The sequence below is a fragment of the Glycine max genome, chromosome 5 (genome assembly GCF_000004515.6).
Source record: "Glycine max cultivar Williams 82 chromosome 5, Glycine_max_v4.0, whole genome shotgun sequence".
Taxonomy (NCBI): domain Eukaryota; kingdom Viridiplantae; phylum Streptophyta; class Magnoliopsida; order Fabales; family Fabaceae; genus Glycine; species Glycine max.
The window spans coordinates 41,681,580-41,707,317 of NC_038241.2; the positions used below are offsets into that span (position 1 = coordinate 41,681,580).

General features: G+C 32.8%; 2 protein-coding genes across 4 annotated transcripts; one reads left to right on the forward strand and one right to left on the reverse strand.

Moving 5' to 3' along the window:
- The first annotated feature begins 6,844 nt into the window (after positions 1-6,844).
- On the forward strand, positions 6,845-13,534 carry LOC100790425 (26S proteasome non-ATPase regulatory subunit 1 homolog A). Of its 2 annotated transcripts, none has more exons than XM_003525166.5 (13): positions 6,845-7,161; positions 7,928-7,997; positions 8,288-8,393; positions 8,633-8,744; positions 8,837-9,005; positions 9,447-9,919; positions 10,039-10,174; positions 10,279-10,527; positions 10,612-10,832; positions 10,910-11,168; positions 11,278-11,510; positions 11,583-12,102; positions 12,752-13,534. In XM_003525166.5, exons 1-13 carry the CDS (start codon positions 7,016-7,018, stop codon positions 13,076-13,078), a joined length of 3,021 nt encoding a protein of 1,006 aa, XP_003525214.1. In that variant the 5' UTR covers positions 6,845-7,015; the 3' UTR covers positions 13,079-13,534. The 2 variants fall into 2 exon arrangements, with proteins under 2 accessions (XP_003525214.1, XP_040871686.1); XM_041015752.1 differs by lacking the exon at positions 12,752-13,534 and adding an exon at positions 12,487-12,618.
- A 1,963-nt stretch (positions 13,535-15,497) lies between these two features.
- LOC100789894 (histidine kinase 4) lies at positions 15,498-23,311 on the reverse strand. 2 transcript variants are annotated; one of them, XM_006580357.4, is made up of 12 exons: positions 23,088-23,311; positions 21,425-21,822; positions 21,026-21,259; positions 20,769-20,938; positions 19,984-20,202; positions 19,713-19,899; positions 19,573-19,624; positions 19,230-19,459; positions 18,906-19,004; positions 17,980-18,692; positions 16,974-17,480; positions 15,498-16,044 (listed from the first exon to the last, which is right to left on the reverse strand). In XM_006580357.4, exons 2-12 carry the CDS (start codon positions 21,770-21,772, stop codon positions 15,768-15,770), a joined length of 3,036 nt encoding a protein of 1,011 aa, XP_006580420.1. In that variant the 5' UTR covers positions 21,773-21,822; positions 23,088-23,311; the 3' UTR covers positions 15,498-15,767. The 2 variants fall into 2 exon arrangements, with proteins under 2 accessions (XP_006580420.1, XP_003525213.1); XM_003525165.4 differs by lacking the exon at positions 23,088-23,311 and adding an exon at positions 22,592-23,057.
- Positions 23,312-25,738: the final 2,427 nt, after the last annotated feature.

Sequence of the window (25,738 nt, forward strand, 5' to 3'; positions counted from 1 at the left end):
CTAAAGTCCCTTTATACCATTACATTCAATTAAACTTTGGCTGGAATTCATTAATAATTAACTATAGGGTTTTTTTCGGTTACATAATTAATTATTAATTATATGGTTAAATATGTTTTTCTCCACCAAAAAATATACCACTTTTGATTTTAATTCTTAAAATTAACATTTGATCCAGAATTTTAGAAATACTAGATTTTAGTTCTTTTTGTTAACTCTTAAAGAGATAAAAGACACGATAATGAGTAAATTTGTAATGTTATTTTTTACAATAACAACTCATGATAAAATATAGGCAAAATTATAAATTTGATCTATCTATTTGTGATAAAATTATAAATTTGATCTTCTTATAATTTAATTTACAAATTTAGTCCCTAATTTTTTTAATCTCATTGTTTCAATCATCAATCCCGAAATGGACATTAATGATTAATTCTTTTACCTTGAATGTCATGTGTCACCCTTTTATTAGATGTTGATCGTCACATGTCACGATTGCATTGGACATTAATTAGAGTTAAGTAATTAGCACTCAATGTCCAATTTCGAAATTGGAAACTAAAATAACAAAATTGCAAAAAATTAGGAGATTAAATTCATGAATTAAATTATAACAGAACTAAAATTGAATTTTGAGACAAATGGGGACCAAATTTTCAATTTTACCTAAAATATACCCAATAAGAATATGAAATCCCAAAATTATAATAGTTTGAAAATACCTCTTATAGAATAAATAAAGTCAAATAAATAAGTATTTCCATAAGTAAAAGTATTATCATCAAAATATGGACATTTAAACAAAATGAATATTAAAATAATATTTATAATGAGATGATAATCTTAATGAATAAAACAACTAAAAGGAGTTCACAACTAATATTATTCTCAGTAGCAATCTGAAAAATCAACCATATATTCACAATAAATTTAATATAAGACTTATATATGTATATATTTACGTACCAATAAAAATCATATTAAAGAATCACAATTCATGAAATTTTGAATAAATAAAATATTTAAATAAACACTTATAAATAAATATAACAGACATAACTTAGTGATTCCCAAAATCACAATACTCAATTCTTCAATTCCTGATATCAGTGTAAATTTCATATTTTTCAAAGGGTCTATGAATTCATATTTCATGCAATGACGTTTCAACATGTTTTTTCCATTATAGATGGAAGTATCCATCTATTATCCATCTCAAATGAACTTATTTATAATAATTTCATCCATATTTTAGATAGAGATATCGATTCTATAATCTTATATAAATAATTAAATATTCTTATCTAAATAATTATTAGATTATTTTTTGGATGTAACACAATTCAGTATGGATGATAAGATGGATCTTTTGCATTGGCTCCAGGCAGAAAACAATGTTTTCTCCAACTTTCTATCTTTATTTTTTTTTTTTACTTCCAATGAACTTGTACCAATTCTCTTGGCTCTAAAATATAATGTTCATTTGTCGAGAATGATGTTGCTTTGGCCAGAACCGGTGAGCTTGTGGATGGATCCTCCATATCATACCTCGACTTAGCCACAACACAGCTAGATTTAAGAGAATAATTGCCATGGGTGGTATGCTTCCAAATCAGGGAATCATATTGTGATAAATATTTAATCTTCCGCAACAAACTAATATCATAACATATTTAACATAATTAAGGTTAAACAAGAGGCTTAAAAGGGAATTTTATAAAGAAAAAACTCTTACTATGATAAATACTTATTTTTTCTCAGTGAATTAATATTCTCAATTATTAATTATTCTTATGTTTAAATAAGGCACATCAATAAATATAACATGTATTTGTATATGATAATTTCTTTATTAATTCAAAATTCTTTAATGCATCGATTCACTTCTCCGACTTCCTACACAACTACTCTTCGATATGAGCTGCTACCTGAGATGATTTATAATTATTTTTTCAGTCTTTTCCACTTCTTCCCCTTTTTCCTCTCTATTTTCCCAACAACAATTAAGATGAATGAGTGATGTTAACTCATTGGCAAATGCACCAAAATGTCACAAGTAGTAAAGTTAAAATGGGAAATTCGAGTGTCGAATCCACAAGAACTTTGTTTGTACTTGGATTAGTATAAATCCAATTTTTAACCAATTGACAAAATAGAAAAGATAAGGAATTGTAAGTGAAATAAAGAAAAAAAGTAAAAGATAAAAAACAAGAAAAATAAGCAGTTTTTGAATGCGAAAGATGAATTCATAATGCAAATATGTTGGGGCCTAGCATACCAAACTACTTGAGGTGTAATGTTAATAATTTTTCTCTATTTAATGTTATCTTACTTTTTATCCACATCCATTTTGATACTTTAACCCTAATTCTCAAGTAAAAGAGTCTGATTTATTTATTTTCTCTCCAAAATTCATTTGCAAAGATAAAACAATAAATTGCATTAAGAACAAAGATGCATGAATAGGGTAAACAAACTCATTCTATTCCTATATATGATTTCATTTAGATGTCTTTTCCAGTTCTTTGGAAAATAAACACTTTCTAATGCCTACATCCTACACAGATGCATGAATATGGGTAATCAGACCACAATCAATAACAATAAGCACGTAAAAGAACCATAAAAATTGGAATTGCATTAAATATATAGTAGGAAAGAATTACATTACAAGAGTTTGGCAGCTGAGCTCCCAATAATTGAGGGTTTAGTCTCTCATTGTCATAAGAGACTTTACACTATAGGATTTGATGAGGATTGAAGAAGAAGGGGAATGGATAAGAAGGGAAGAAATGGTTATAGAAAGGGTTTTTCCTATTTGAGATGCTCAGGTTTTTGGTGTATTTAATGTGTCTTTCTCCTTTGCTTCCTAGGCCTTAGTTAGCTTAAAATCCATGCGATCAAAAAGTAAAGTAGAAGAATACAAGAAAAGTCCTTTGCCAGTATGGTGGTGATCACGCCCTTAGCGCGTGATTCTTGTTAAGCACAACTTCAGGTTTTTTGTGGGTCTTATTTGCGCTAAGTTTGGGTTGGCCACTAAGCGAGGTGTCGCGCTGAGTCTGTCTTGCGCGCTAAGCGAGATGTTCCAACTTCAACTTCTTCTTCAATGTTTTTTCTTCAAGTTTCTACATCAATTTACCTCCAAAGTACTTGTAGTTTCCCTTCTTTTGAATCATGCTTATCAAAAACTAAAATGATATTAAAATTCTCTTTATTCTCTTAAAAACAAATAGTAAAGTAGAAGAATTCTAACTATTATTGTTTAATTTGACTATCAAATAAAACTAAATTTCACAGTTATCAAGTGATCAACAACATGTAGTTACAACTGTCTATATTTCAATCAAGATTTATGACAAGTCAAAGAACAAAGAAAAAGGTTACTTGTTAGAAATAAAAAAAAATCCTAGGAAGGATAGAGAAAGAAAAAAAAAACTGATGCAATATGCCTACCAAATTTTTGTGTACATGGGATAAATATAACAAAGTAAACACATAGTTCACAATAAACCATACTTACCCTTATATAATGTACCATTCATCTATATTTAAAGTTATAAATTTCATATAAATAAAGTCAAATAAATAATTAAATTTGTTGAAAATTAAATTTACCTTTTATTTAAACATCTTATCATAAAATATATTTTTAAATAACTTATCATGAATGTTATATCAAACTTTTAAAATATGTTTATGTTAAATAAATAAGTTAAAATTGATTTTTTATAAAGTTTGACATACATATTTTTATCTTTATCTTGATGTTAAATTATTACAAATTAGACTTTTATTATCACAATTTGGGCTCTTAAACAGGTTTATAGGCCAAGTCAATTTTTTTGTAAGTTAGACTCAGACCCTTAAAGAAGACCTTTGACGGGTAAACATGTTAGACTTAGACCATGTACACTCTTAACCAAGGTCAATGTAGACCTACAAAGTCTAACTCGACTCATCTTATTTCCATCCCTATCGAAAACACAAATAATCTCAAAAGATGTAAATGTTCAAAAAATTTAATGTGATGAAGAGACTCGTATCCAAATCAAGACTAACACCAAGCTTCATTACAAATATTTAGGCAAACCATTTTTTATCCCTACACACCAAAAAAGGATATTTTGACCCGTAAAGAAAAAAAAGAATGTTAACTCATTGTTTTGTTTTATTCTAATCCAAATGTCAACTCATCGTAGTTCTTTTTTACTTAACTTTTTTAGCAAAATGATAATGATTTAATTAATAATTGATTTTTCATGTGATTTTTTTAGGTCAACATGACATTAATGCAAAGTATCTTTCAACTTTGGTGATGACTAATTTCTATTTGGAAACATTACTAATCCATTTCTAACCACACTTTCTATTTATAGAACTTGAACTCAACCTAATCCAATTTTACTTGGACCAACAACTTATTGGTGATTTTTTATGCGATTGATGTTGTCTTTCTCTCTCTTTTTTAATTGCCTAATACAAACATAATTTTAAATGATAAAATCAAATATTAAAGAATACATACATCTTGTTTTCTAAATCATATAAGTATTAAAATTATACTAATTGAATAAGAAACAAAAGAGAATATTTTTTGGTCCTAATTATAATTATAAGAAACATAAAATCACTTTTAAGTGTATCAATTAATTGTTAAATTTATTTTTTATATTTAATTATTTGTGAGGTCTAGTAATGATATACATTTATTTTCTATGGAGGATGGTGTATTTATTGAATCATTAACAAAACAATATATATTCATTAGTAATCACCACTTAAATCATTTTTATGTTATGGGTAATTTTGGGATAAAATTAAAATTTATCATACTACTAATTCAAAATAACCAATTTAAACCATTTTATATGCGTGTACTAATATGTGTATTTAGATATTATATGTTTAAATATCTTTCACTAACAAAAATCTAACACACTAACAATTAATATTTGTGTTTAAAAAATGTACATATAAAAGTAGGTAGGTAGATGTTGGTCAATAATCCTAAAAAAATATTGAAACACAAATGAGTTTTATTATTTTTAATGCATTAAAATGTATGATTATATTAAAAGATTAATGATGATGTATTGATAATATAAAATAATTGTATATTGTCATAAATTACAAATCACCGTTTAAAATGACTTTTAAGATAATTTTGTATAAATCAACAAATTTAAAATATCATATGATAAATTAGAAAATTTCACAAGAATATACATCAACCATCACTATAACACAAGAAATTAAGATATATATGAATCTATAACTCTTTGTTTACCTTCTTTGTGATTTTTTCATTCTATTTTTGTTTTAAATGTTTATATATATATATATTTGAATTTTTAAATGTTTGTACATAGTATTACAATGTTTACAATTAAAAATAATATGAAAAATATGTGGCTTTTTTATTTTTGTCAAAAACATGTTCATCTCATTTCTTTCATACCAACTAGGAACAAAATCAAAACAATGAGGACTAATAAGAATCTATATCCCTCTGATAAACAATGGACAACTGATTTGTCGACGTACAAATTGTATAGAATAACAATCACGTTTAACAACCATCACAAGATTTCAAAATTACACCAAATTATGTTAATTTGAGACTTCTAGTTTCCATGCAATTCACCAAATGTTTGCAATTTCTCTCAAAACAACTTTTTGCAGCCTTAACGCCCATACCCATTTAATAGCAATAAAGAGAGCTTGAGCCAGAGCTTATTGTGACAGTGGAGTCCCTTGAAACCAAGAGGTAGAGGCCCTAACGAAACAACCATTGTGATCCCAAATGCATGCAACAACACCATAAAGACAAACTTCATTAAAAATTGATGCGTCTACAATGTACTTCAAAAAAAGTCAGGTTGAGACTTCAAAAAATTAGTTACGTGTTAACAATTAGTTAAAACAAGGCCATAATAAATAGTTTGCTTATTGCAAAACCATATTAAATGGTCTCGGGTTCAAAACCCAAAATTAGTTACAATAAAAATATACGACCAAGAAAAAGATTATGTATGATGTGAAGTATTTAAATTTCAAATATGATATCAATGGAGAGTTGGTTATGTAAAAGGAGCTAGAGTTCGAATCTTTGGGAAAAGATATCTGTATTTAATATTTGAATGTTTCTCAAATAATAAATTAGTTAAAAAAAAGTTGAATGCGATGAGATTGGTATTTTAATTTTTTGTTTACCTAGTTATCATCTAGTTAAAATTAATTAATTGGGTGTTTTAGAATAAAAAAATAGGAAAAGGGGAATTGATATTTTTTTAAACTTAAATATAATTATGATTTTTTTTTGATCTATAATTTTAGTTCATTTATTTTAAAATTAAGAAATTCGATTGTCTACGTTTAAAAATACACAATTTTAGTTTTCTAATTTTAAAACAAAGACATTTAGTTCTTTTATTTTAAAAAATATATAATTTTAATCAAAATTTTAATTTTGTTTATGTTTTTTTATTCAATAGAATCATAAATGTAACATAGTCATTTAAAATATGGTTTATTTAATTACAAATTAAGAAATAAAACATAACAAAATAAAATATTAAAATAAAATTATGAATTTTCTATAATACGAAACATTGTAGATTTTAAAAAATATAATAATTAAATATTTATATTTTAAAATATGAAGACTAAAATTATAAATTTTTTAAAATAAAAAATTAAATATGTTAATTTTAAAATAAAAATTGAAATTATGGATCAAATAAAATAAAAAGAGCAAAATTATATTTAAGGTTTTTTTTTTTATAAAAATTGACGAATTGATCCATTTCGTGTTGAATAAGAATTGAAGATGCTCCTATATACAAAAACAAAGTGACATTTCAATTTCACTCACAAACCCAAAACCAACTCCTTCCTCCTTGCCCCTTCTCAGATCGCCGGTTCCGTTAAGTCCCAAAACTCGAACCCTAGCCCTAACCCTAACCATAACCCTAACCCCAGCTATTCGAATTCCCCTCCTCTTCGCGCAATCATGGCGACGTCTTTGGTGAGCTCCGCGGGTGGGATGCTGGCGATGCTGAATGAGCCACATCTCTCGCTGAAGCTTCACGCTCTCTCCAACCTCAACAACTTGGTCGACACCTTCTGGCCAGAGATCTCCACTAGTCTCCCAAAGATGTGCGCATTCTCCTTATCCCTTTCGATCTCTGTGTTTTTGCCTCTTTGGATTTGGGTTTTGCGTGTGGTTTTATATTTCTTTGTTCAGATGAAAGTAACATGGTTTCAATTGCTGTGCCCTTTTAGTTTATCTGAGTATGTTAGCTAAGAATGATGAAAAAAGAACTATTTAATTGCAGTTATTGGGTTGTATTTTTTTTTTTAATTACGGTTTAGTAGTTAAATTTTATTTGCTGGGGGTCCGTTGAGTTCGTGTAGTAACCCACTTTCCGCATATACATTTAGTGATAAAAATTTCACGATTCAATGTGATGTGGTCTTGAAAGCATGACTTCTCAATTAAGGGAAATAGTTTTAAATGAATATTCTTTGTACAACATATCACTTCCCAAATCACTCAGACTTTGTTATTGACGCTTGTGATCCTTATTTTGCTTCATGCTCTGATTTTGCCCCTCGTTTATTTGCTTAACTTAATCTTTGATGGGAATGTCGAGGATTGAACCTGTGTGTTTTGATTTATGTGTTAAACAGAGAGTTTGCACGAGGTTTCAACCTTTGTTTTGAAAGCATGGCTTCTCAATCTAGGGAATTAGTTTTAGCTAAATCTTCTTTGTGCTGCAATTTGTAGACTTTGTTATTGACGCTTTTGGTCTTATAGTTGGCTTGATGATCTTATGTTTGGCTGGGGTGGTTGTTTGGTGAATTAAATCTTTGGTGTGTGCTGAGGATTGAACCTGTGTGTTTTGATATATGTGTTGAACAGAGAGAGTTTGCATGAAGATGAGGAGTTTGATCAACATCAAAGGCAACTTGCTGCACTTCTTGTATCAAAGGTATTTTTGTTCTACTTATTATTTGAACTTGTGTCTTCCTTTGAAAATTTATGAGATGGCATTTTTGCTTGTGAAACCATTTTCTTTGAGATGGATTGTTTTTCATAATATTTGAGATATAAGAAATAAGTATTGTCTTTCATCTCCTTTTGATCTTATTCAACTTTTAAAGCTGTCACCCAAGGCAATATGTTTTTTCTCATTTCTGTAAAGTTTTATTCCCAGATACTGATGTTGGTTTCATAACTTTTCTTGTATGATCTAATTTTGCTTCACTCATGAATCTTCAGGTCTTTTATTACCTGGGTGAACTTAATGACTCGTTGTCTTATGCCCTTGGAGCTGGTCCTCTGTTTGATGTTTCAGAGGATTCTGACTATGTGCACACTCTTCTTGGTGAGAGTTTTTATTTGGGTTTTGTTTTTCTTTTTTTGATAAGTCATTGTGTATGGACCTTGCAAGGGGCATCCTTTTGTCTATGCAAGTGAGATTGAATCGGTAATATTGGTTCAGTTGCTGTTACTTGTTAGTGGTTTGATTTTTTTTCATTTTAGTATTCTTAAATATTTGTTATTAACTAATATAAGTGAATTTGAGCTCCAATGGAAATTATATTTATCTTATTTTATTTTCAGCTAAAGCCATTGATGAATATGCCAGCCTTAAGTCTAAGGCAGCAGAGTCAAGTGATGAATCTATCAAAGTGGACCCAAGGTTGGAAGCAATTGTGGAGAGGCTGTTGGATAAGTATGTGAGCCACAATCATTCTTCTGATTTCTGTATCCAAATGTATCTTAACTCGAATTTCCCTTACTTTTTGTTGCTTTTCCCTGATTTAGGTGTATCGTGGATGGAAAATACCAACAAGCTATGGGAACTGCTACCGAATGCAGGAGATTAGATAAACTAGAGGAGGCAATTACAAGGAGTGACAATGTTCAAGGAACTTTATCATATTGCATTTACATCTCTCATTCCTTTGTAAACCTTAGGGAGTACAGACAGGAGGTAAGGGAAATAAATATTTTCTAGTTGTTTAGAGTCCTATACACAGTATGCATCTGGTGATTTTTTTCATTTGCTTTTTCCTCCTTTCAACTTTACTTGTAGAGTTGTATTCTATTGATATGGGTTATAGTTTTAATTATCTTTGAAATATCTCTCTGGGCTTTGGTTCTTAATTGGAATGTTGCATCTTTATCTATTGTGTACTCAATTGAGATGGATATTTGGCTGTTGGACGGGTTTATATGGTTGAGGAAGTGGAAGATCTGATGAACACAATCTGAAATGGAACTGAAAATAACAGCAGGAGGAATGGATAAAATATTTTCTTTGACAACTTGGTGACCTGTGGTGTGACTTGCAACTTACAAAATGTGAAAAATACTTTTTAACCATAGTGTTTCTGATAGAAGGTTGACATTGATCCTTGTTCTTTCTGTCTAGGTTCTCCGTCTCCTTGTTAAAGTATTTCAAAAGCTTCCTTCACCAGATTATCTGAGCATTTGCCAATGTCTTATGTTCTTGGATGAGTCAGAGGGTGTTGCAAGCATACTAGAGAAGCTTTTACATTCTGAAAACAAAGATGATGCACTTTTGGCATTTCAAATAGCTTTTGATCTGGTAGAGAATGAGCACCAAGCTTTTCTTCTAAATGTTAGAGATCGCCTTGCACCACCTAAGTCTCAGCCTTTGGAAACTGCACAGCCAAAACCCAGTGAGACAGCTTCTACTCAAAATGCTAGTGCGAATGGACAGGATGATGTTCAGATGACCGATGATGATTCTGTTCCTATGGTCAATGTGCCAGAGGATCCGATTGAAACCATGTATGCTGAGAGGTTGAACAAAATAAAGGGAATTTTGTCTGGGGAAACCTCAATACAGTTGACTCTGCAGTTCCTTTACAGTCATAACAAGTGAGGCAATTTCTATGATCATATTATAGTATATCCTCTTTTTCATTGTTGGTTTTAATCTCACTGTAGTATTGTTTTCATTCTTACACTTCCACTGCTTTGTTGCAATTTGCATTTAGGTCTGACCTCCTTATTCTAAAGACAATAAAGCAGTCTGTGGAGATGAGGAATAGTGTCTGTCATAGTGCTACAATATATGCCAATGCAATAATGCATGCTGGAACAACTGTGGATACTTTCCTCAGGGAAAATTTGGTCAGTTACTATAGCTTATTTTGTATTTATCCCCTCTCCCCATGATTTCCCATGCATTTTGATTGCTTTCCATCCTTAAGAATTTCATCCCTTGAAAATTTTAGGATTGGTTGAGCAGAGCTACTAATTGGGCCAAATTTAGTGCAACGGCTGGTCTTGGTGTTATCCATAGAGGCCATTTGCAGCAGGGGAGGTCACTGATGGCACCATACTTACCTCAGGGTGGGACTGGAGCTGGTGGTAGTCCATACTCAGAAGGTGGTGCTCTCTATGCCCTTGGTCTTATTCATGCTAACCATGGAGAGGGCATCAAACAATTTCTTCGTGATAGCCTGCGCAGTACAACTGTTGAGGTGCTTATAAATAATGCTCATGTTCTTTTTTGCAGAACCAGAAATAACCTATGGTTATATATTTAACGTGAGTTTTATGGGCAGGTTATTCAACATGGTGCATGTTTAGGTCTTGGTTTGGCATCCTTAGGAACTGCTGATGAAGATATTTATGAAGAAATAAAAAATGTTCTCTACACTGATAGTGCTGTTGCTGGCGAGGCTGCTGGTATTAGTATGGGCTTACTCATGGTTGGAACTGGCAGTGATAAGGCAAATGAGATGCTCACTTATGCCCATGAGACTCAACATGAAAAGATTATTAGGTAAAGATGTTTCACTTGACAAGGTGTGAAACTGTGGCTTCTCTTGCTTTGATATTTATGATTGTTCAATATTTCAGGGGGTTAGCATTGGGAATAGCTCTTACAGTTTATGGAAGAGAAGAAGAAGCTGACACTTTGATTGAGCAGATGACTAGGGATCAAGATCCAATATTGCGTTACGGTGGCATGTATGCTTTGGCCTTGGCGTATAGGGGAACAGCAAACAATAAGGCCATACGCCAGTTACTGCACTTTGCTGTGTCTGATGTGAGTGATGATGTCAGGAGGACTGCAGTTCTAGCATTAGGGTTTGTGTTGTACTCTGATCCAGAGCAGGTTAGCTCTCCTTTTCTTTTTATTTTCCCTTGTTCTGGATTGCCTTTCTGTGGTTGTATTGGTTTTTTGGGTTATCTTGTTGATATTTTCAATGTTGTATTTATTGCAGACTCCACGAATTGTTTCCCTCCTGTCAGAGTCTTACAATCCACATGTTCGATATGGAGCAGCTCTTGCTGTGGGTATTTCCTGTGCGGGTACAGGTCTCAGTGAGGCTATTTCTTTATTGGAGCCTTTGACATCGGATGTTGTTGATTTTGTTCGTCAAGGTGCCCTTATAGCAATGGCTATGGTCATGGTTCAGATCAGTGAAGCTAGTGACTCACGTGTGGGAACATTTAGGTAAGTCTGTCCTATTTATTTTGGACAGTGAGGCTATATATTTGTTGTTTTCTTACAATAATTGTGTTCTAGGCGACAATTGGAGAAAATTATTCTGGACAAGCATGAGGATACCATGAGCAAGATGGGAGCAATTTTGGCATCAGGAATCCTTGATGCTGGTGGCAGAAATGTGACCATAAGGTTACTTTCTAAGACAAAACATGATAAAATTACTGCAGTGGTTGGTCTTGCAGTTTTTAGCCAGTTTTGGTATTGGTACCCTCTAATTTATTTTATAAGCTTGGCCTTTTCACCCACGGCTTTTATTGGGTTGAACTATGATCTGAAATCCCCGAAGTTTGAGTTCTTGTCACATGCAAAGCCTTCACTTTTTGAATATCCCAAGCCTACTACTGTTCCCACAACTACTTCAACTGTGAAACTTCCCACTGCTGTTCTGTCAACCTCAGCTAAGGCTAAAGCTAGGGCTAAGAAAGCTGAAGAACAGAAGGCTAATGCTGAAATTTCATCTGCTCCTGACTCTGCATCAGTTGCACCAAGTGGTGGAAAAGCAAAGTTATCCGGTGAGAAGGATGGAGACTCAATGCAGGTAATGCATTTTTTTTAATTAATTAATGAAGGCCTTCCTTTGATATTTCTGAATTCAAGGAACTATTTAGAAGCCTTAGAAAATAGAAAAGAAAGGATAAGGTTGAAAATTTTCTCGAGGTTGCTTGCTAGTTGCTAGTATGCATTATGTGTATTTGTATTGAGCATTGGCTGTTAAGTCTGAACAGTATTTTTTTTGTTTTCTTCCTCATCATTTAGTCTGGATGGGTGGGTACTGATTACTCCCTGTCCAAATTATTTGTTGCTAATTTTTTGTTTTGTGTGGGAGGTTGATAAGTTTAAGTGACTACTATTAAGTTAATATTAGGGATTGTGGATTGCAGTTCTGTTGCTGATTAATTTCTTCGGTGGTGTTACTAAGTAGGTCCAAGACTTGGTATGTAAAGAGGGGGAGGAGGGTAGCTATGGTTCTTGTAAAATGGCTGTGGTTTGATCCTGGAGATCAAACAGTCCCTGATAGATCTTGGCTGGATATTTTTTGCATGTGGGCAGAGTGATGGTAGAGATTTTTTCTTAAATGCAAAATTGATTTTATAAACAAAGTATTGTTGATTACAAACTGTTAGATCCATGACTTATCACATGTATTCGTTTGCTTGATGACCTTTTTAAATTTTAAACTTTTGAAGGTTGATAGCCCAACAACAGAGAAGACATCAGAGCCTGAACCATCTTTTGAGATTCTGACTAATCCTGCAAGGGTGGTTCCTGCACAGGAGAAGTGTATTAAATTTTTGCAGGATAGCAGATATGTTCCGGTTAAGTTGGCACCATCAGGATTTGTGCTTCTCAGAGACTTGCATCCTACTGAGCCAGAAGTGCTTGCTCTAACTGACACGCCCTCATCTACCAGTTCTGCTGCTGGTGGGTCAGCAACAGGATTGCAGAGTTCTTCATCAGCCATGGCTGTGGATGAGGAACCTCAACCTCCTCAACCATTTGAATACACCTCATGAGTTTGAACCTGATTCCACTAAGTTCAAATATTCGATATTCGTCATGGTGCTTATGAAAATTGGTTCTTCTGAGGAGAGTAGCTACCTACGTGTGAATGGATCAACTCTACTGCTCTGTTACCCACTTGAAATCGAGTTCTGGGGCTTGGTTTTTCATTTTTCCTGAACGCACTGTACTGTGGTATTTGCTCCAATATGTAGTTAATATGTGTACTGGTTCATACTATATATTTTCAAAGTGGGGTGCCGAAGCAGCGTGCGGCCAATCTGCTGTGTCAATGTGTTTTTCTTTTTTATCGTTTCCAATTTGTTTTTGAAGTACTTCTCCAATTTCTGGTCACCAAATGGGGGGCCAAGGATTCTTCTATTTGTAGGGTAGTGGCACTTTCAAAGAAGGCCAAGGATTCTATTTGTAGGGTAGTGGCACTTTCAAAGAGTTTCTTTCTCTTTTAAAAACTCGTTAATCTTTTATGTTTACTGTTAACAGCTCGAGATTACGAATTTCTGATTTCTGAAAGTGAATTTAAGCTCTCTTATCTCTTATTGATTGTAGTTGGTAGTTGTGAAATGATAAAAGGAATTAGGATCGAGTTAGATTTATGATTTTCCTTGTCAATTTAAAATGAAACACAGTGGTGGACTGTATGAAAGGGGGGTAATGAATATGCGATTTGTTGCCCGGGATTGGCATTTGGCAGTTCCTTTGGGTTACGTACGATATTCTGCCTTATGCAAACATCATATGATATGATCTTTGCTAGCCTAGCTCTGACTCGTTATATTAGCCTAGCTATATAACCGTTGAATTGATAGATCTTGTTAAGTGGATCAATAGCAATGTTTATGCAAAGATTACTCATTTCTAAGGAGTCAATAAATTGAAAATACAACTTTTAGCATATTGAGAACTTCAATTCTATTTAATTGATTTTTTTTTGTCCTAGATAAAATGTCAACGTTTTCCAAAAGAAAAATAGTGCTTTCATGTTGTGCTTACATAGTCAACTCTCATATTCGAAACTCAATATTCTGTCTTCGAAACCCTTATAAGTCTGTAGTTCTTTCTATGATCAATAGACAACTTATGTCAGGAAAGACTAATTTATTAAGTGCGAATATAGTTCATCTTATTTTAAAGAAAGGATGATTTATTTTTTATAGTTTTTGAGAGAGATTTTGAAGAATGAGTAATTATTTCTTCAATGATAAGCTCTCCAAGCATACATTGAGTTGATTTATTTTAAAAATATAATCTATAACATTATTTTTAAAAACTTGAAATAACACAGTTATATTAAAAAAACTTTCCGAAAGTTGAAGGTCAATGAAACTATATGACGTTAACATATTTCCTTTCTTAAAACAACATTTTACATCACATTTTTTTATTATTCATATATACGAAATAGAATTTAATTCAAGAGAAGTTGCAAAAGTCTAAAGGATATTTGAGCCTTAAACGAAAATTACCTTGAAAATAATGTAGAATATATATTCTTAAATTCATTTATTTTTTTTCTTTTTATGTTATAAAGTCAGCCATATATTAAACCAAATATTTTTAAATTATAAAATAGACAAATTGTTCAATTTTTAAAATATATTTAAGTGATATTTAATAATATTCTATAATTTTCCACACATTTTTAAAAGAATATGTATGTTTTTACTAAACTAAATATTTTTTTTTATTTTGAACATACATTCTTAAATTATTTCTTTCGTATATATATGATTAAAAACAATCTAGGGAAAAGTGGGACCCTAAGCGTTGGTGATTAAAAATTAGAAAGGGTTCATTTATTAGTTTATAATGCTTTTTTTTAATTTAAAAAAAAAAAGAACTAAGTTTTAGACAATAACGAGCCATATATATTTGAAAGAGTTTAATAAAGATTAACTAAGCGGAACATATATAGAAAAGAGTTATAATTCAGTAATTGACACAGATAGACATATACTAGTAATATTTAGTGGCAACATTTATCAAACTCGTTAGAATTTTATAGATTTCAGTACGTCCGTAGCGCTTCTTGTGGCATCCAACCAAGTGTTTGACCTGGGAAGGGGAGAATTCCCACTATTATTCCTTTCTTGCTGGTGTGTTGTGTGCTGATATACTATTATTGCTATCAACGTGGCCATATCATATTCTAATTAATCATGAAGTATTACCAAGCCGTATAAGAGATGGATAATTTAAGTGAGTTTTCTAAACGGTATGACCCCAATTCAACTCCTCAAGTATGAAATAGAATAGAATATGGCAGCCAATGCGATCTAGGCATTATTAGCACCAACCAACCCTTTTCTTCTGAATATAGTGACTACCAAAATCCTATACGAGAAAATTTTACAGAGAAAAAAAAAATAATAATAGTGAAACCCTAATCATAGGGAAGTATCGGGAGATGCAAAAGAAAGGAAAAAAAAATATATTGAATTTACATGATTTTCCTCATCCCGTGGGGAGAATCTGTACACAAGTTGAGGGTAGTGGTATACATTTACTCAGATTGAAATCATGTTCAGCTGGTGGTTAGAAATGATCACTGCATATGCCTGTTGTATGCATATCCTCAGATATCTTCAAAAACCAACTGATTAAAGCACATTCAAATTACCAGCAAACTACGAAAAAATGCCAGTAGTGAAAGTAAGTGTCTTTCATTAAACATTAAGTTGCTTTTCAAGTTCTGCCATTTTCTATTAGGCTGTTGTCTGTGGTAGGCTTGGGGTTGAAAAACTTTGCAACTGCTTGATACAGATTTTCTTCCTCAAAAGGCTTTGAGACGTATCCATCCATCCCATATTTCACGCACTCATCATATGTGGCGTGAATTACATCAGCTGTCATGGCCAATATAGGTATATGGTACTTGTCTTTCCACCCATTTCCTTCACCATTCATCTGCTGCTCATTTGCCTTTGTCTCCATCATCCGAATTCGCTGAGTTGCTTGAAACCTACAAATATTATGATGATATTTTATCAAATCCATCTCAATATCAAGAACTGGTGATGGCAGGGTCAACAACACGGTTGATGATCATAGAGAACACTCAAGTTAACGTAGAAAATTATAATATACAAAAATTCTAGAAATTATTTTCTTTATAAAGTTGAATTAAAAGATACACCTATTACCTAACATATTTCAAATCTTCTTTCAAATTTTAAATGTAGATGCCATCTTGCACAATAAATTGTCCATGGAGTAATTAATGTGCCATTTCAAATCCTCATAGTAGAAACCATCTATTGCGAGGGATTAAAAACATATTTTACCCTTATAACAAAGCAGCCATCCATGGAGTAATAAATGTGCTATTTCAAATTATCTAGACAATTCTTGCTCATGTTATGCAACTTTTGTTATAAGTTATAGGCAACCCTGAATATAAATCGTGTTTGCTTGAATACTGGACCAGCTACGTGTACACAAGACACACGATTACTCCCAAATACTCTTTCATGCTCCTAATATATATCATGCTTCCATGCGATAGTCAACAAACCTCAACTAGTAAAGATGAATGCATATAAATTGCAAAAAGATTTTATATTAACACAGCAGTTATCAATGTTAACACTTTTAATTGTCTAGCCTTTGATAAAAGAAATTGTTTACAATCCAATCTAGGTTATCTGTAAATAATACAGCAAAAAATATCAAAATAGTAGCATATAATGGTTTTAAGAGAAATCACATTTGTATATAAACTTTATAAAAATAAAAATGTACAACAAACTGAGAAAAAGGAAGAAAAGAGAGAAGTGTGACTAAAGATTGATTGATGGATAGAGATAAAGAGAAAATAGAATAGTAAAAAACGCATGAATAATATAACTATTAAATAGGGAAATAATCAATAGTCAATGCAAACAAGCGTACCCGTCCATTTCTGGCATTTGAATATCCATGAAGCAAGCATCAAAATTGTGAGGCAACTGCAGCATTTCAAGAGCAGTTTTGCCACTTTCTGCACACGTCACATCAGCTCCAAAATTTTTTAATGCACCTGCAGCGACCCTCCGGTTTACCACATTGTCATCAACCACTAAGATTTTTTTCCCACAAAGAAGGCTTCGTACCAAAGTGGAACCATTAGGCTTCATGTCTTTCCCATGCTGCCTCTTCTTCCCTGTTCCAAGAACTTGCTGAAGACAAGCAGCCACCATGCTAGCTCTTAGAGGCTTCATGATCACAGTATCACTGAAACCTGCAGCTTTAGCTTTATCAAATTCAGCATTACCGATGTTGGTCGCAAGAAGGATCATTTGAGGTATCTTAAACATATGCCCATTTTGTTTCCAGTCCAGTTGCCACACATTGAAGATCTCGTCCTCTCCACAAACCCATGAATCTTTCTCAACAAAAATAATATCGGGCTGAAATAATCTGCCACAACCAACCAGTTTAACTCAGTGAATGAACTGAGCCACACGTACATAAACAAAACTCAGAAAAAAAGAGTTTAAAATTTCAAAATTTGTCAAGCTTTGTGAAGACACATTCTATAACATATTGAAAAAAGTAGCCTAGTTTGTTATCAAGTTGAAGATAGCTCTCCCCAAAACACCACATAAAACTCCAATAGGGGAAAAACTTCATTATGAAAACTTAGCATTTTAGTTATAGACAAGACTATGCTACATATGCCAGCCTATACATGGAAGACCATAATCTGCTGAGATACTAGCTTGGTATACTCCCAGATTTAACTGTAGAAAATGCATTTTAATGAAGATTGCAAACTCAGTTTAAAGAGATTAAGAATTATAATATAATTCATAAGCATGTTTAACAATAATTACTAAAATGTTGATGCTGTTGTCGTTTATTATCACATTCAGTATCTTCATATTTGACACCAAAATAAGGGAAATTAAAATCTTACACCGAGGTCAAAGAACCATTTTTCCCACATAAAGAAACAGCCTTATTGATGCTATTTGCAACTTTAGCTTGTATCCCTAGTCTCTTCAGATGGTATCTAGTCACTGCTGCTCTAACAGGTTTTCCATCAACCACTATGGCTTTAAGCCCTCTAAAATTGGAAGGCAGATCTTCCAAATTATGTTTCTTCATGTCAGTTATTGCATTTTTCTCAATCGTTCCAAAACCTGCAGTAAATGAAAATGTGCTGCCAACCTGCAGTTGGCTTATGAAACTTATCTCACCACCCATTAGTTCAACCAGGCATTTACTGATACTCAAGCCAATGCCAGTACCACCATAATGTCGAGAGGTTGAGCTGTCTGCCTGCACAAAAGGCATGAAAATCCTATCTTGGGCTGAGAAAGGAATTCCAATTCCAGTGTCCTCCACACTGACCATCAAGGTGACTTGCTCATAAGATTCACTGGCTGCCTTTTTAACAGAAGCATCAAAGAAAAATTCTTCATCAGCAATTAGATGCTTAAAATTGTCCCAGCTGTTCCGCTCATCAGCTGCTTCATATCCACTTAAAGTTTTGGAATTATAAGCACCAGACATATGCACAGGTTCGCCTGATCCTCTGTTTATAAATTTCTCAGTTTTTCCATTCATTGTGGACATACTATTTTCAGATAGATGGACTTTCACAAATATATGTCCTCGCTCAGTGAACTGCAAGATATTAATCAGTAATGTTATCATGGAGTACCTTGCTAACAAATTACTGCATAAAATTGAGAAAACGAACTCAAAGGATTCAAACACACTCTCCCAGGTAAAAAATTGTATCCAGTTAGATTAGAAGGACATTTCCAACACAACATGAATATTAGTAATGCAAATGCACATTACATAAGACAAATTAACTTTGAAAATTCCACTTACTTTAACAGAGTTGCCAACAAGATTTGTTACTATTTGTCTGAATCTCCCAGGATCTCCCATAACAATATCTGGAACTTTATCAGAAACAAACACCGCCAGCTATACTTCCCAAAACCATATTAAGTCCAAGTCAGAAGAATTGTGAATTGGAATCGCAGTAGCAACATCATCACCCGATGATATAGGAACCCGGAAAGGTGAAACAGAGAGGAAAATGAAATAAAGTCCTCAATTAAAGAAACAAGAAATATGAAATTCTACAACTTGGATAAACCAAAATGACCTCTAGGCCTTCACAATCGGTTTAGCAACAGTTACACATACCTCTAAACCTTTGTTCCTGGACTTCTCAGAAAAAAGAGAAAGGACATCATCAAGTATGGAACGAATGTCAAATGGAACTGCTTCCAGCTCTAACTTGCCAGCTTCAATTTTAGCCCGGTCAAGTACCTCATTTATTAAGGCTATCAGAGCCTTCCCACATGCTTGAGCAGTCTGGGCATAATCTCGTTGAGTTGAACTCAATTCTGTCTTTAGAAGCAGACCAAGCATTCCTACAGCAAAATGGATTTTAATGATAGCATCACTAATGAGAAAGTAGAAGGTATGCAAGAATGTGTTACTTTTTAGAGGAGAGAGAGAGAGAGAGAGAGAATCTTGAAGTTACCTAGAATGCCATTCATGGGTGTTCTGATTTCATGAGAGACAGTAGCTAGAAACTGACATTAAAAGAAAAACCAGTTTTAGTGATCGGTGAGTAATCAAAGGAACTAATGAACCGTGCTAACAGTATGCCAGGAAAAGCACCTGTGACTTGGCAACATCAGCTGCTTCTGCTCGGACTTTTAATTCCTCCATTTGATGAAAATCATCCTCTACTTTGACAATGTGATTTCCAGCACCATATAAAATATAACCCACTAATAAAAGAATCACAAAGAATAAGAATGCCGTGGTAAGTGCTATCCAATTTGTTGGTGCCTTCTGGTGATACCTGTTCAAAAACCTGATGATAAGCATCTTCTGAACAAAAATTGAAACTTCCTGCAGAAAATATATAACAGCCAGAAGCACCTACCTACATATCATTGTATGGTTCCTGTATGGATCTCCAAAATCAAGCTTACTTTCATGGACAAGAGACATATCACCTTCTTCGTTTTGGTTGCCATACATGATTAAGGGGTTAGTAGAATTTGTGATATCATATACGTTCACCAAAATTGCTTGGTGACCAGCAAGTTGACCAAGTAAATTCTCCACGAGGGACTCAACATCAAAGGATCCTCCAACATATCTGTTTCCAATTAAAATGTTTATTGAACACATGATGGCATAAAGAATTTTCCGGGAAACATAAAGCCATTAGATTGAACCAAAGTCACAGACTCATCCTCCAGGTTTTCCATAGAAAGCAATTTCGGAATTCAAACTACAAATCAGAAAAGTCAAGAACAAAAGACTGGTAGCACAAAAATAACTACTACAATGGAAATGAAACAGAAGTGGTTGTCACATCTTTTATCTTAAGTGCAGGCAATGAAGAAGTAATGGACATAATAGCCTGACTGCCAGAGTGGAGTCTGTCTTTTATCATTTATTGACTTGTCATGCTGGAGCAACTATCGGGGTTATCCATTGAGACTTGGAACTCGAGAACAGGTCAAGTCTTCCTTAGACTTATTATTACCCTTATTTTAGATAAAATAAAAAAGACATGCAATTACCCAATGGTGCTTTTTGAAATGCATCATTAATGCACCTAGGATTTTAACCACCACTCATATGAGCCACGAGACAAAAGCCACAAAAATATTTGTGAAAACAAACTTGGCAAGCCAAAAGGAATTCATGAGGACATACCCTGCAGTTGCTTTAATGCGCTCTTCCATTGTCGGCTTTGGAGGGAGCTTAGATTTATAAACAGGAAATGTTAAAACCACACCAAGATGATGAGAACCCAACAGATTGAAAGGACTAGTGAGAACAGCTTTCCCAGTGGCCCTAGCCCTCAAAATATTCTCTCGGTCCTCCTGCATCATGCAAATGAGAAATTACAGTTAAAAAGTTATGGACTGATAACAGAAGCAGAAACAATGTTGACAGGGTTTGAAATTTACCTCCCCGGACATCATATCAAGAGATTCGAGGTAAGAGAGTGTTTCTTGCGCAAATATCACCGGTGCATACTCATCTCTAACCAGTGAAGGCTCTCTTTCCATTGTCTTTATAACCCATCCATGTTGCTTCTCAAATGTTCCCCTCTCTGAGTTAACTACTCTTTGTGCATAGGCCACCCCACTGAGTAATGGTCGTTCAAATGCTGTCCGGGCTGTATACTCTGCAAAGGTTTCCTGATGAGCAATGAACAATAGTCAAGATATACAAAAATCTGAGTAGAAAAACAGCACAATTAGATTAGAAGCATATGATGCTGATACCAGAAATATAAAAAATTATACCCAACATTCCCTAACTAGTTCCAAATCCAAAGCAGAATGGGAAGATCAAGTACAAACCTGGTCAATGGCAGAAGGGGTTCTGTAGTAATGGAAGGTTGAAACAAGGATGGCAAGGGCATGGACATGGTTGACACTGACACTGAATTGATCTTGCAGCATTCTTGCCCTTTGATCACAGAGGCTACCCAGCACCTCTTTCCTTCTAACCTTAGTGTCAGCATCCATTTTACTATAGATGAAACAGCCAATTAGAGCCATGAGAAGGATCCACAGCATCAAAAACTTGGGCAGCCATGCCCTATGTGCCTGAATGAAAGTGTACTTTCTTATGCTCCCCGCTTGCTCATGTAACTTCAAGGCCATGGGGTGGTGCCTCAGGCTCTTCATCTTCAAACCAAGACCCATCACCAACAATTTCTCTCTGCCCCTCCCTATCTTTCTGCCCTATTCATCATCTATAAAAGTCGGAAAAGAAGCCCCAAAAGTAATTGTGGTTAGAGTTTATGTAGGAGGACCTCACTATGCTTAAAGCTGAAAGTAGTACTAGCAAAAACACAGACACTTTTCTCTGATGGTTGGAAGAAAAAGGTCACAGAAACAAAACTCCATGTACGGCATCATTGCAGCATTGTTTTGCGCGATTCAAAACTCAGAAAGAAGAACCAAAAGCAAACTAGCACAATGAATGATTGACCAGTTGGACAAATTCTTTTCTTTATTTTATCTCTTATTAAAGAAAGAAGCTAAGCCTATTGCAAAAAATCACCACCCAAAAAAGAAAAAGAAAAGGAAATGGAAAAAATTCAAACCAAAAGACCCAGGATTTAAAAGAAGAATAATTGAGAGACAAGCATGAGTCTCAAAAGATGTATAAAAAAAAAAAAAAAGAAGCTCAAATTCCAAAGAACCACCTTCCCCTTCCCCAACAGCCAATATTTGTGTGTTTCAACAGAGTTTTGGGACTTAAGGATCAGAATAAAAAAATGGAAGAGAACTCTAATCAATAATCATGCTGAGTAGGCGTGAAACTAGTGCTTGCTTAAGGACAAAGAAGAGCACGTTCACCCTCTTTCCTCCATATAATAATCAAAGCCAGAGATTGACCCCCAAAAAACCATACACACACAGCGAAGCACACAACCCAATGAGAAAGAGATAGAGATGGAAAAAGGGGGTTGTTGAGACTCTTGAGAGAGAGAGAGAGAGAGAGAAAACCATGTTTACCTGTCTGTACATGAAAGAGACGAAGGTGGCTATTGGAACCAGTTTGGTTTGTTTGGTCTTGATCTGTGTGTGTGCCCTCTCTCTCTCTCACACACACACAGACTATGTACTTGTTTATTTTTTTTATGCCCTTTATTACTATATGTGTGGCTGCTTTACTTAATTTAAATACATCACAAAACTAAATCGAATTTTCATGATTTTCCCAGATACGGTGTTGTCCTCCTTCCACTTCACAGTTCACACACACAACACAAAATATAGTACATCGGTCAAGTCAAGCCCTTTCTCTCTCTCTCTCTCTCGTTGCAACAATGCTAATGAATTTCTTTTCACACCAACTGTGCCTAACTCACTGTCTTCTCCCCAAATTAGTAATCTTTTTTTTTTTTCTTTTCAAGTTGATGATAGCTTTAGAAGAAACCCAATAATATTATGAAGAATGAAGTGTTTGGTGTAGAGCACAGTGGTGAGTGGAGTCTGAAAAACTATTTACCTTTTTAGTGTTTGTTTCCACTTTGGAACTTGCATGTCTGAAAAATTGTAAGTTTCCACACACTCTTCTTCACTCGAACCACGACACTTTCATGCAACCCAAATGATTTTAATTTATTTTTGTGACCTGGGCATTTCTTAGTTCATCGTTTCCTTGCAACGTTAAGAATTGGAACAGGGGAGAGAGAAAACCAGAAACTGGAAATCGCAATCACAAATCTGAGCGATAATGACATGGCGACAAGGCGCGGATCTTATTCCCGTGTGAATTACCATAAACACCCTCCACATTAAACTACTTAATTAATTAATTAGTTGGCTCTCTGGACCGAACTGAACCAATGTTTATGTTACCTTCAACTAACCCCCTAATCCATTCTAGTAATGTTCTATTACATTCACAGTACAAGCGGTTAATTTAGTTATTTTTTTAATCTCTCTTGGTCAAACTAACACAACATTAATTATTTGTATAAAATAACCTATTAGGGAACCAGTTTTGGCCATACATATCTCCTTGTATATTTGTTGCTAAAAATGTCTTTGCCTAGGATGATTTCAATACATTTTTTGTTAAAATGCACACATTATACATGTTAGTAAAGTAAATTCTAAACTGCGGTAGTATTTACTTTTTTTTTACATTAAAATCATATTTGTCCAAAATTTATTTTAATTATAAAATACTTTTATTTTTAAAACTAATCAAATTTAAAAGAATCTTTACCCGTGAATATCGGTTTAATTGGTTGGTACAAATGTACTTTTTCCACCACTGTGTTCCACAGTCAACCTTCCTTAAAGCCAACTATCATTATTGTTGTTGTAGTGAGGGGACTATAATATAAACTCTGCATTTTATCTAAATTCTTCCATTTTAAAATTCTTAAAATTACTCTGATTCTTTAATAAAATTATGAACCATAATATTCCTATTTTTACACAGTTCAACTCCTTAACACATATCAAATTCTTTCGCATTATTGCAAAATCTCCATCAAAATAAAAGCGTGGATTTTAATACAGGGATGCAGCTATTTGTACCATCAATTATCTGGGTTCAGTACTCTCAATAATGGAGTATTAGTTTACATTACTACATACTGTAAATATTATTTTAAACAATATATGATCTTATTTAAAATTCATTTTACCACCTCACATGCAGCATAATCAAATTTAATATGGTTAAATGCACAATTATTTATTCATATAACTCAATATTAGTAAATACAGTATTAACCAAACTGTCTGTTTCTCTATTTGCACTTTTCATTAATATCTTATTACAATTAGAATTTCCATTATTATCTGCACCTAAAGAACCATTATATTAAATTTCAATAGTTTGTTTTAATATATTATTAATATAAATATTTTTATTATATATCAATTAATTAGGGATTATCATAAAGATATTTTTAAAGTAATTATTATAAAAGTTAACAATTTTTAATTATATAACAATCTATAATTAAATAACAAAACTTTTACTTTGTAAAAAATAACACAAAACTTTTACAGTGTAAATGCCTTTTAATTTAAATTCAGGTTGCAATCGAGTATATATTCACTAGTAAGTTTATTCGAGGTTCAACTTATGTATACATACTCTGACACTCCTTAACTAATAATAAGTTAGTGTCATAATTTCGTAAACTAGACTCATTTAAGTAAATTCTTTTTTTATCAAACAAATATACTTGACTTTGGCAGTGTTTTGATTTTAAATGACGATCTCTAGTGCTGATTCTAATATTAACTTTGTAATTTTAACATCATACAATTAATTAAGTGTAACGAAAGAAAGTACAGTGGCTAGGACAAAATCAGATTTGGTATCCTTATCAATAAGTTTAATCAAATGATTACATATGCAGTGTTTTTTTAAAAAAAAAATCTGCAAGAAATACTTGATATTAAATTCTGCAACACATATTTTTGCTTTTAGTTCATGATTATTTTTTTGGACTAGTTCATGGTAACATTAGTAGCATTTTATTAGTTTTTTTTCCCCTACTGCATCTCTCTGTTTTTTTATTATCCCACATCTAGCTTCTCTTACAACTCGTATCTCTCAATTTCTCACTTTTATTTTTCTATTTATCTTTCTCTTTTTTTTCATCCATATATCAAAAAATGAGATATACGGTAATAATTTTTATTTTTTTTATTAAGAGGGGTCATGGTGTAAATAAATTTTAAAAAGTCATAAATAGTAAAAAAAATATAGAATTTTTATTTGTTCTTAATAAGACTGCTAGCTTTGATCGAACTCTAAAATGGCATTAACCATAGACATTACAACAAGGTGTGGTAGGCAAGGATTTAAGAGAGACGGGGATAAAAATTTAAAGTCTGACACAATCTCCATTTGGTTACAAGGAATTCACCTTACATTTACTAAAAATATTTTACTTATAAATTTTAGATAAATTCTATATCAAACAATTAATTATGTTTTAATTCAAACAATATATAAAATCAATTAATAACAAATATCTTAAAAATGGAAAGAATTAAATGTAATTTCTAATTAAATGTGCAATTTTACATTATAATTTTATATTATTATAACTTCAATATTAAAATAACTAATTTATAGTTTTAATAATTATAAAATATAAAAGTGTGAAAATAAAATCCTTTCTA